At 42.7% G+C, this 12,182-nt stretch overlaps 2 protein-coding genes across 2 annotated transcripts; both read left to right on the top strand.

The window, feature by feature from the left end:
• The first annotated feature begins 1,430 nt into the window (after window positions 1-1,430).
• On the top strand, window positions 1,431-1,841 carry LOC115235382 (stromelysin-2-like). Its single transcript, XM_029807141.1, has one exon. It carries the CDS (start codon window positions 1,431-1,433, stop codon window positions 1,839-1,841), a length of 411 nt encoding a protein of 136 aa, XP_029663001.1.
• Window positions 1,842-2,529: 688 nt separating this feature from the next.
• LOC115235381 lies at window positions 2,530-3,409 on the top strand. Its single transcript, XM_029807140.1, has 3 exons — window positions 2,530-2,651; window positions 2,727-2,890; window positions 2,962-3,409. Exons 1-3 carry the CDS (start codon window positions 2,530-2,532, stop codon window positions 3,405-3,407), a joined length of 732 nt encoding a protein of 243 aa, XP_029663000.1. The 3' UTR covers window positions 3,408-3,409.
• The last annotated feature ends 8,773 nt before the right edge of the window (window positions 3,410-12,182 follow it).

The raw sequence follows: 12,182 nt of genomic DNA, 5'->3' as shown, positions 1-12,182 counted from the left end.
ATTATAATTTATTATAAAAAGTATTATAAAAATTGTAATCGAATACTTACATTGAACGCGCGATATCGATGTCTCCATCCAGCTGAAAGTTCAGTCTGAGCAAATCCGGACTGTTCTCGATAATGCCTCGCGCCTCCTCGCGCAAATCCGAGGCGAGATCTCCCAAAACGTAAGCCTTTATTGCAATTAAATCACCGTTCACATTAATATAATCGGCCGCGTTAATTATCTGCTCGATTCGTTCCATATCGAGTAGTTCGCGACTGATTTTAATTCTCGTTATTTCACACCTCGCCACTTTGCTCTTATACCGTTTCGCGCTTCGTCGACTCGTCACTTCGCTATTTCGCGAGCGAGAATACTTTGACGCTTCTCGAAACGATCTCGCGTTTATAAGGATCGACGCGCGGATGCCGCGGTACGAGCGGAGATAAACGAGTAATAAAAATAGATTATAGAGAAAAATAACAAAGAATAATGCGATAAAAGGGACTTGAGCGCCCGCTAAATGACGCGCATCCCGGATACGCGATGAATGTTTATCGTCGCCGGAAGGGGTACGTTTCTCTAATCGCCCGTCGAGTGTCCTTCTTAGAGGATAAACGAATAATATAAATAGAAATAATAAAAAAAGTAAAACCGCGAGAGGAACTTGAGCGTCCGCTAGATAACGCGCGTCCTGGACGCTCGGCCGATATTCGCTCGTCGTCGAAAGGGCGCGTCCCTCTAATCGAGGCGGACCGCGACTCTTTTTTGAACGAATCGTCGACGCATTTCCCCCTCCCCCACCAACGTAGAATTCGCCGACGATAAAAATAGGCGTCTCGCCGAACGCGTGAATCAATCGCGCCCGGAGTCTCTCGATAGTTTCCCGCGTCTTTCCCCGCTCCGCGCGATGACTAACGCGAAGACGATTCTTCTCGTCTTAGCGACGACGCTCGTCGCCGCGCCCGTCGACTCGGAGAAGGCCGAGGCGCTCCGCTTCCTGCGCGCGTACGATTTCTTAAAGGACGACGGAGAATCGCTATCATCCGATAACGCGACATCTCTGCGTCGCGGTTTGTCGCTGTTTCAGGAATATTATCAATTATCGGGAAACGGTGAGTTAGACGCCGTTACGCTTAGCCTTATGCGTAAATCGCGATGCGGTCTCGCGGATATTCCCGATCGCGCGAAAATGGCCGAAAACGCGCCTCATGTGGAATTTTCAGGTAGCTAACGAGGAACTCTCGCGAACGGCCGAAGCGGCGTTCGCGTTATGGGCGGTGAATTCGTCGCTAACCTTCGCGCGCGACCCGCTGCGACCCGATATATTGATATAGTATTGAACGGGCGCGCACACTTACGCGAATCGCAGGAATATAGGCATTTGCCCGGCGACCTTCGACGGTCCCGGGGGAGCTCTAGCTCACGCGTTCGTTCCCTTTGGAATGACCGATTTCGCGTCAGAGGTACACGTTGACGATTCGGAACCGTGGCACGTGTATCTAAATAAAAATCCTCCCAACACGCATCATTTGTTGCAAACGCTGACGCATGAGATTGGCCACGCTTTGGGTCTACAACACAGCATGCGCAACGACTCGATAATGTTTCCGTATATACCCGATATCGAGAATCAATTTCCGGTTAAGTTGACCATAGAGGAAATTCTGGCTATACAGAATCTGTACGGGTCTCACGACAACGGAAACTATCCAACGGCAACTCCCGCGACTACCGCGGCGCCCGCTACGACGAGCGTCGCGCCAATCGACCCCGCGCGCGCGGATCTCTGCGCTTTACGGCGCGTGAACGCCGCGCTGATAATGAATCACCGATTATATATAGCTAATCGCTAATGTGTGGTCAATCGACGTGATCGAGAAACGCTACGGTAGGCCCATGACGCTGCGGACGATTCGATCTACCTCGCGGAATATCCCGGTCTTAAGCTAAAATCGGGTTGGCCGAGATATCTCCACGATATCGGACTTCCCCGAAACGTTAAGATTAACGCTGCGATAAACACGCACACGGGACGAACCTACGCGATCTACGACGACGACAAGGTAGCGGAGATCGACGAGTGTCGCATGATAGTCATTAGACACGCTCCATTAAAAGATATATTTCCCGGAATACCGCCCGCGATAACGTCAGCCTTTCGATATATCGACGGCAATCTATATTTCTTCGCCAAACGTCAGTTTTATGCCTTTAACGAATTTACGAATATCGTAACTTCGGCGGGTCCTTTGATCTACACGCGCTCGGTATCGAGTGTCCTACGGATGTGCTGCTAAGACAATTGCGCGATCTCCTCAGTTGCGTTTATTGTCTCAGCGACGCGACCGAGAGAGAGAGAATCGACGAGGAGGACGACTAGAGCGACTCTGCCGTCATTTTGTAAAAATAGAATATAAGAGAGGACGCGCGCGAAAGAGGAAGAAGCAATCTCTACGCGAGTATATAAAGACCATCCATCAGTTAAGCGCTTCATTGTCGACAAGGAACGCCGAAGCCTACGAACGAAAAAAACGAGTGATAATGTACGCGACAATGGGTGGGCTACCGCAACAGCAGCACTCGTTCGACGATCGATCGAGGCTAACCGAGCGAGACCGCGAGGATAGCGCGGGATATGCTAAAAGAGTTAAACAGGACAATGGGTAAGACTATTAAACGTTTATTCGAACTAATAATCCGCTAGCATCGTTTCTCTTATCACCCGTATCCATTTTCAGACGAGATCGCGACCGAACGCCTAGACGCGACGCGGATGTTTCGATATTGCGGCCGCTCAGAATCTTAGGAAGACGCTACCCATTGACCAAAACTGCGTACAAACATCTCGAAGTCAGCGTTAACGTTAGTCGACCCTCTTTTATGGAGATCGTCCTTGGAGATTGTCATGGCAAGCAGATTTCGCTAACGCTGGATATGTGGAAAAAACTGCTCGATCTACGATCGTTCTTGGAGATTGTCATGGCAAGGAGATTTCGCTAACGCTGGATATGTGGAAAAAACTGCTCGATCTACGATCTACGCTTCTATCATATTTTCGCTCCGACGAGCGCGATGAGGCGCGTCCACCAGCGCCGATATATATCGAACAGTTAACGTTGCGATTCGGTAAACTCAACAATCTCCGAATACTCCGTCTCGAAACACCCAAGGTTCGTCTGGCCGTATCGAAGAGCACCGTTCTAACTATATTAAATCTAGAACTTTGCGTTAACCGCATCGTTACATCTTTAAGCGGTTTAACCGCGCATGTGGATAACAAGCTGACTCGTTTTCTCGATATCGCGGCAGGCGCTCACGATTCGGCGCTTATTCCCGCGATGATACGCGATAACGAGAACTTCGACCGCAACGATATCGTCGATTGCGAGCTGCAGGCTCTGCTCTTCGGAGAATTGTGATACGCTTATTCGCGTACTCGTATTATCACATTATTAATATACTAAAAATATTGTAAAAGGAAACAATAAAAACGCTCCTCCTCTCGCGCGAAAAAACAATCTCTCTTTATTCCACGACCTTTCGGTGATTCGCCATCTCGCTCGAGCGACAAGCGCGCTCATATCGCCGCTAACCGTTCCTCTCTCCGTCTCCCTCGACGCCGGACATCCGGCGTCCGCTCGCGGATCGCGCGCTAGAAGCGACGCGCGTCCCTTAAGAATCACAATAGCGGATCGCGCGCTAGATACGGCGCGAGAAATCGCCGTCGCCTCCTTAAGGACCGAGTCGCGCCAAGGACAAATCGCGCCGGGAGAAACCGCGACCTCGATCGAGTCGAGCGTCATCTCCCGGGCGATCTCAGCGTAAGGGACGCGTTGGCTTTTTCGCGTGCCCGTGCTTTTGTGGTGGTTATCCGCCACATATATGTAAGTAGGTGAGATAGGCAGCCGCTAACCCACTTTTACAATGAGAGCGAAAGAGATGGATAGAGAGATAGAAAAGGATGGAGATATGAGTTAAAACAGTTTGTAGACGACCGAGGGGTGACGTGCGGACAGGGGGAGAGAAGGGGGGTACGTAGGGCGAGTCGGTAACCGCGACCTCCGATCGAGCCGAGCGCCATCTCACGGGCAATTTTAGCGATTCGTACCCGCTCCCTCCCGTGACGTCACGCGCTCCCCCGACCCCCCTCGCCGCGCTTCCCGTCACGCTCTACGTTCCCCCCCTCCTCTCCCCTCTGTCCGCGCTTCCCCCCTCGGTCGTCTATAAACTGTTCTAATCCATATATCCATCCTTTTCTATCTCTCTATCCATCTCTTTCGCTCTCATTGTAAAAGTGGGTTAGCGGCTGCCTATCTCACCTACTTACATATATGTGGCGGATAACCACCACAAAAGCACGGGCACGCGAAAAAGCCAACGCGTCCCTTACGAAATGGCGGCAAGCGCGCGCGTCCAGACTCACGCGCTGAGTACGTGCAAGCTCGATAAACTACGAGAGCTTGCCGCGACGCGGCGGCAGCCGGGAGTCGGCGCCAGGAAGTGAGATCCAACGAGTGATAGTATATAAGGAGGGAGCCGATCGATATCACCAGTCGCGGCTCACTGCTGCTAGAGAGGATTTCTCTCGTTTAGTAGCACCGAGCTTAGCGATGGCGGACGGAACTCGGGTCCGCCCGTAGAAACCCTCCGCACTTTGCCTAGACGCAAAAAGAAGGCATACGAGGAACGTCCACGTCCTCTTCCGCCGCCCACCTCACCGGGGCCTATATTGCGGACCGGACCTCCGGCGGAGCCATTAACCAACTCGTCCACTCGCCGGAACATCAGCTGGTCCTTCCGGGAGTGGAAACTGCAGCCTTTGGAGCTGTCTCCGGTGCGCTTCACCCGTCCGGGCAGAGACTTCCTGTCGACGTGGGACGTCAGGGTTAGGCGCTACACGTCGCCGACGTACGGCTGGAGCTATCCTCCACGCCTGTCACCGCTGCCACCATCGCCGGCACCGAACGAGCGCTATCACTGTGAGACGCAGAACAACCCTGTCTGCAGGGTACATAGGGGAACACAATCGCTCGCCTCCACCTCCGAGAAGGCTACACAGGTGACCAACACCTCCACCTGTGAACGGGCCACGCAGTCGGACCTCTCGGACTGGGAAGAAGCTTCGCGCATTTCCGTAACCCAGACGGACGAACCGCCGCTGCCAGAGAGGAGCTACACTCCTCCCGGGACTCCTCCGGCGCTCCGAACAAAGTGGGGTCCACCACGGTACACCTCCACGGCACCGTCGCTCCAGTGGCGTGAACGCCTGCAGTAGGCGCATACACCAGCGCCCAATCGGCCCTCTTCAGGGCCTCCCAAAAAGCAAACTAAACATAAATGCCTGTATATACCTTACGACGTGTAAATAATTCTGGAAATATATTCTTGTATATAGTAAGACGCTTGATCTTTGACGACATCCTGTCCAGCGACATCTTCCCATTGCAAAGTGTGGAGTGAAGGGAGCGAGCGCGCTTCCCCTTACTACTAACACCCACATATATACTTATAATAATAATTAATAATTAATAATAATTAAATTTATTTAATTTTTTTAAATTTTAATTTCTAATTTTATTTTTATTTTTGAATTTTACATTTGTGATATTATAATCGATTAAATCTATAATGATGTATTTAGTTTTACATTACATTAATAAAAAACTTGACATATGAAAATAATATTAATTGTAATATATTATATATTTCACACATATGTTTCATTAATAATAATTATATATATTTATTAATAATATTTGAGCTGTCGTGATGATTTTTCCTGCAAATATTGAACCTTCTATCTTTCAAGATTTAATAAGGCATTATTAAAAGTCTCATTTGCTCCACGCTTTCTTTTTCTTCCTTGAATAGATTGCACTGTAGGAGATGATGAATGACGTACATAATTTGCAGTATCTTCTTCAACAATTTCTTTTCCTTCTTCCTGATACGAAGTAGTATCAGTACATTCAGAGACATGAGACGAATCTTCTACATCATCTGCTGGAGCTTCTGCCTCTCCTGATGAAGTAGGATGAATTTCAGGTTCTGTGACCAAATTCCCAGTCGAGAATCTGGGTCTTACAATGTCTTTAAGAAATAATAATGATTGAAAATGTGGCCACTTTGAAGTGGATGCAGAATCTCCAGCATCTCCTGAACGAGAAGGAGGGATTTTTCCAAGCTCAACAGCAGACTGATCTCTTAGATATTTCCATTTTTTTCTCAATATGTTTTCTGAAAGAAGGTTTGTTAAAAATCACAATCTTTTTAATATTTACATATAAAATTATGTATTTGAAAACTAAATTTTGCAAAATATTTTTATAAACCAAACATTTTCTATTAAATGATTATACATATTTCAGGTATCTAGCAACCGGTTGCTCATTCAAGACTTTATCATTTACTTTTCGAATGGGCTCATCTACAGTAGGAAAAATTATTTCCGAAACTGTTATTGCATTGTGGGATGGATTACAATCAGAGCACATGCCAGTACCGACAAAGGATACTTTTAAAAAAATAGCTGAAGATTTTTATAATATTTGGAATTTTCCTCATTGTATTGGGGCCATTGACGGCAAACATGTTCGTGTTTTATGTCCTAACAATTCAGGGTCAATGTTTTTTAATTATAAAAAATATTTTTCTATTGTATTGCAAGGCGTTGCAGATGCATCTTATAAATTTATAACGGTAGATGTAGGGGGATATGATAAACAAAGTGATGGTGGCACTTTTCAAGCCTCCGACTTATATAAATTACTGAACAATAAGCAACTCGACATACCAGAGCCTAGCAACCTTCCTCAAACAAATATAAAAACACCGTTTGTATTAATAGGAGATGAAGCATATCCGCTTCTTCCTTTTCCTCTAAAACCATTTAGTGGAAAGAATTTAAACATTGAACAGGAGTGTTTCAATAAACGTTTATCTAGAGCTAGGAAAACTATTGAATGCTCTTTTGGAATTTTATATTCTAAATGGCGCTTACTTTCAAAATGCATTGAAACCGACATTGATGTGACAGATAATATTATAAAATGTATTTGTATTTTGCATAATACTATAATAGATAAAGAGGGATTTGAGCGGAATCTAACTGATGTGTCTATTGAATTTCAAAGAAATTATCAAAGACAAACAGGAGGCAGATCACGTAATGAAGCGAAAACCATTAGAGATATATTTACTACTTTTTTTTCAAATAATCCTTTGTCGTATAATAAAGAAGGAAATCAATTGTATCTCTAATAAGTTATTAAATCGTCTTATTATTTATAGATTCAATTTTACAATCATAAAATTAATATAACTTGGATACAAAAATAAAATTGTATAATATCTTATAAAAATAATACTTCCTTACTTACCTTCCGCATTTACTTATTTACTTATTTCTTTCCAACATTTTTCAATTACATTTCTGTTAGAATGATTTTTATTTCTTTTATCCCATATTGGAGATCTTACGAAAATTGCTGAAATTAAATTATCGATGTCCATTTGCAGCGTTTCAAGAGTCAACCGGCGCTTACAATCAGCAAGAAGAACTAAAAATTCGTTCCGGTAAATTCGCTCGCGCCGATGACAGGCGCGGACAAGTCCGAATCTGTTTTTATTATGCGCGGTCTCATATGATAACACGTATATATTCTTAAGGCCAATCGGCGCCTATCGGCACTGGTTATCGGAAAGCAGAAAACCTGCTTCCTTTATGTTCGTACCCTTAGGGGCGCCATAGGCGCCGAGCCTCGGAATGCGGGCGGCTGGTCGGCCCGCAAGGTTATGTAACGGTATTGTTACAATATATATATATATATATATATATCGTTACTTCCAAGACATTTGGCATTTTCCAGACCAGTCCTGGAAAAAATCTAGATCCTACGGCAGTTTCCAGGACGTCCCGGAATCTGCTGTGTGATATATAAGGGCAGATTCTGATATATAAGGACAGATTCCGGGTCTGTACAACCAGATGTACGTACATTCGGATGTATATACCAATATATTGGCGTATTTAACTTAAGTAGGCTTCTTGTAAGCCTACAATTTTCGAGGTTCTTTCATATCGTGCTGTTATCATATTAAAGCGATGTATTCTTATGTTTTAAAATATAGTAAGTTTATTTGCATTTTTGAACATACGGCATGTTCCGGGACCGATAAAATTTTTTTTTTAAATTATGCTGTCTATCTTTCTAAATATATAAATTTTAATTTCGAACTAATAAAGACTACTTCGGAAAATATTTTAATTATATAACTAGATGTCAAGACCTGATCTTTGGATTAAAATAATCTTAAGATTATTAGTTAGAAAGTTTGTTTCTTCCTTCTTTCAGTATTACAATAAATCAACAATTTTAATTTGACTGGGTTTTCATTACTTCTATCCTTTTATATGTATAAATCCTGTTTCTAATAAATACTAATCCAATAAGAGGCCTGTTCTTGAATCGAGCAGTTTGGGCAGTTTATCATTAATTCATATATAATAATACAATCAGTATTAGCCAAATTTCAATGATAATGATTAAAAAATTGAGACGCACTTTCGCTAAATATATTATTTTATATAAATTAATAATAAACTACCCAATTATTTAGCTCAAATAGGCCTTCCACTGTTTTTATTGGTTAATATAATGAGCTTGAGGTATTAAATCATATCTAATAAATACTACTTCGAAAGATGATATTTTAATTATATAACTAGATGTTAAGAGCTGATCTCTGAACTAAAATGATTTCAAGATTATAAGTTAGAAAGTTAATTTATCTTTTCTCTCGATATTACAATGATATCAATGATTTTAATTTGACTGGATTTTTATTATTTTACATTAAGACTTTTACATTAATAAATCTTTATTTTAAGTAGGCTTTTAGTAAGCCTACAATTTTCGAGGTTCTTTCATATTGTGCTGTTATCATATTAAAGCGATATATTCTTATGTTTTAAAATATGGTAAGTTTATTTGCATTTTTGAACATACGGCATGTTCCGGAACCAATAAAATTTTTTTTATAATTGTAGTGTCTATCTTTCTAAATATATAAATTTTAATTTTGAGGAGATGTCCTGATGTCTGGACCACTGTAACACACTTCCCAGAGAATCATGTAAAAACTGCCAACATTCCATCTGTTTGGCCCCTTTCGCGACAACAGAAGAAAGATAAGGCTTCACGCGGGCACGCGCGTGTCCTGAGTGTGTGTGTGTGTGTGTGTGTGCGTGTGTGTGTGTCACAACAGAGATAAGAACCCCGCGGAATGTAAAACGTATCGATAACGTTAGTTAAAAAATTGGGTATGATTGAATTTGAAACGTTCACTATTTTTTCCCGCAGCTCTTCTAAATTTTCGGACCTAGTCTCATAAACTTTTGTTTTCAAATACCCCCAGTAAAAGAAGTTTAATGGGGTTAGATCTGGTGATCTCGGTGGCCATTCTATTGTGCCTCTTCTACCAATCCATCGATCAGTAAAAACATCGTTGAGAATATTTCGAGCTTCCAGAGAAAAATGAACCGGAACCCCATCCTGCTGAAACCAAACATTGTGGAAAGCTTCTCCAGCAATATCCTGAATAGCCGGTATCACTTGATTTCTTAGCAAATTGCAATAATTTTGAGAATTTATGTTTCCTTCAATAAAAAACGGTCCTATAATACGATTAAATATTATTCCGGCCCAAACGTTAACCTTCTGAGGATACTGCATGTGATCTGACATGTGCCACATGTACACGGCTCGCGCTTGTGTGCGTTACCCCTTCCATTGCTGAGCCGTGAGCCGCGGGACCCGTTTCTGGCATCACTGCACACAATCGCTTCCAACCGTACGAGTGCATAGGGGCACACAATCGCTCCCTACATTGCTGATTGACCAAGCGACGCAATCCGACAGCGACTGGGAGGTCAGCACGCACAACGCGGCCACGCCACAGTATATACAGGGTGCGTTCGGGGAGACGCTATTCGCGCTATTTAGCGCTATCGGCTGTTCGCGGAACTAGCTGGTAGCGCTATCAAACGCAATCATGACGTCATTAATGGTAGTGTGCTACGTTATAACTGCGCGCTATCAACGCTATTCCTTCCGAGGTGGTGTAACGATAGCGTTAGCGTTTGTGAGCTCTCTGAACAGTGGTAGCACTATTAATTTAAGTTGTACATATGTACATTTTTAGTACAAGTTTAGACATGACTTTTGATTTGCGATTTGCATTACTGATTTGATTGATTTGATTTTGCATTATGGATGACTATTATGTTGAAGTAAATCTTCAGGACGCCGAATCTGAAGAGCAGTTCAAAATTAAACTGTCTCAGAATGATGCTCCTAGAGCACAAACTGGTAAGAGTGCTAGATTAAAATTGTTTAATATTTACATTTTAATCGCGGATTGCTTAGATTTTCTTTACTATTTTATCTAATCGCATGTTAAAAAAATATGTGTTCTGTTACAAAATATGTTCCTGCTAGTCACTTTGAAATAATTTCTCATTTACTTTTGTGTAGTACGGCCTTAGTAACTCAATTACTCAATAAGTTTTTTTTATTATATTGCTGATTTAATTTTGAAGTGTTTATTCTATTTGCATCTCTTTGTTCTACTTTATTGTCATGATTATTTGTTTCCAGATATAACTTTTGCTACTACCTTGTTGAATGTTGCACGTCAAACTTCGATTCAAAATGGTACATGGTTTGATAATAAGTATTGTATTAACTATCAGTCATGGCATTTTTATTTCACATGATTGTTTTCTTTTAGAAGCACCTCAGCATGTACCCTCATTTTCTACCTGCTCCTCAAATAATACTTTAGTGAAAGAAACATTTGGTTTGTTATTTTCTTTTGTTTCTTCTTTTTGATATTACAATTTCTCTTTCATATTATACTTTTTTGTAAATTGATATGTGTTTTTTTCGTAGATACTGAAATGGACATTTCTCGAGAAAAAATGGAGAGGAGGAATCATCGGTGGATGGTAAGAAAATTTTAAAATATAGTTTGTTATTGTAACGTTTTGTGAATGTTACAACTTTTTTGTGACTTGGTTTGCAATCCAGGTTTCAGATGGCCTCATGCAGCTATAATGCTCTTGTTAGAAGAATATAGACAGCGGGAGGAAAACATGTCTTCTGGAAAAATTACCCATAAAAAGGCATGGGATCAAATTGCTGAAGTGATGAATGCTAATGGGTATTTTGTGACAGGCAAGCAATGCACCACTAGAATTAATACCATGAAACGAACATACAAAGCCGTCAAAGATCACAACGGAAAGTCCGGTAACAATAAGCGGACATGGCAATATTTTGAAGTAAGTATATGATATAAAAGAAAGAAGAGTGACCATTTTTTAAGTTTCTAAACATATATATTATTGCCTTTAATGCTATATTAACTGTTTAGGTTATGGAACGCTTTCTCGGCGAAAAGCCATACATGGCGCCATTATCAACTGTTTCATCTACTGGTGCTGCAACATCAAGAGGCAGGTCCGCAAGCATTAGCTCCGCTTCAAGCTCCTCCAGTGTGAACAGCTGTGCTATTTCTGATATAGTTTTAGATGATAATGATCATGTTCCTCGTAAGTTAAGTGTGTTTCTTAGTCATGAATGCGTTCAACAAAATGCATTGGTTTAAGCCAATAGCATGATTAATTAATACTTTGAAATATACCAATCAAATCCAATCGCTTATTGCTGCATTCTGCCAAACGCAGCCATTGGCTGAATTACACAGAGAAGTGTTTTGAAAATTTATTTATTTTTAGGTAAACGTGTAACGATGCATTCCCCCATCGTTACTAGACCGTACCCGGCCGCCGATCCACCGGAAGTCCGCCGCCCGACGAACACCGGTCGGACAAATGCGGAGGCGCTGAGCGCCCATTTTTAAATAATATCAGAAACGCGTAAACATATAACCGCCGTTAGGCGCGCGAAAACATCGAGAGCCGACGACGCGCTCGGGTAACCGCCCGACCGTTACCGAAAATACCCGAGTCGCGCGCGCCGGTTCAACGATAAACCAGATACCGTTAGAACAATAGGCAAATTACGCAGACGCGCGCGCCGAAAACCGGTATAAATAGAGCGCGTTTCTGAACATCGGGACCAGATCTTCCGCACCGCCAGAGTCTGTAAGACGCCTGGAAACCGCCTAGA

Source organism: Formica exsecta, unplaced genomic scaffold, assembly GCF_003651465.1.
Source record: "Formica exsecta isolate Colony F162 unplaced genomic scaffold, ASM365146v1 scaffold219, whole genome shotgun sequence".
Lineage (NCBI taxonomy): Eukaryota > Metazoa > Arthropoda > Insecta > Hymenoptera > Formicidae > Formica > Formica exsecta.
Note: the sequence above shows the minus strand (reverse complement) of the source record. Positions and strands in the feature narration are given on the sequence as shown.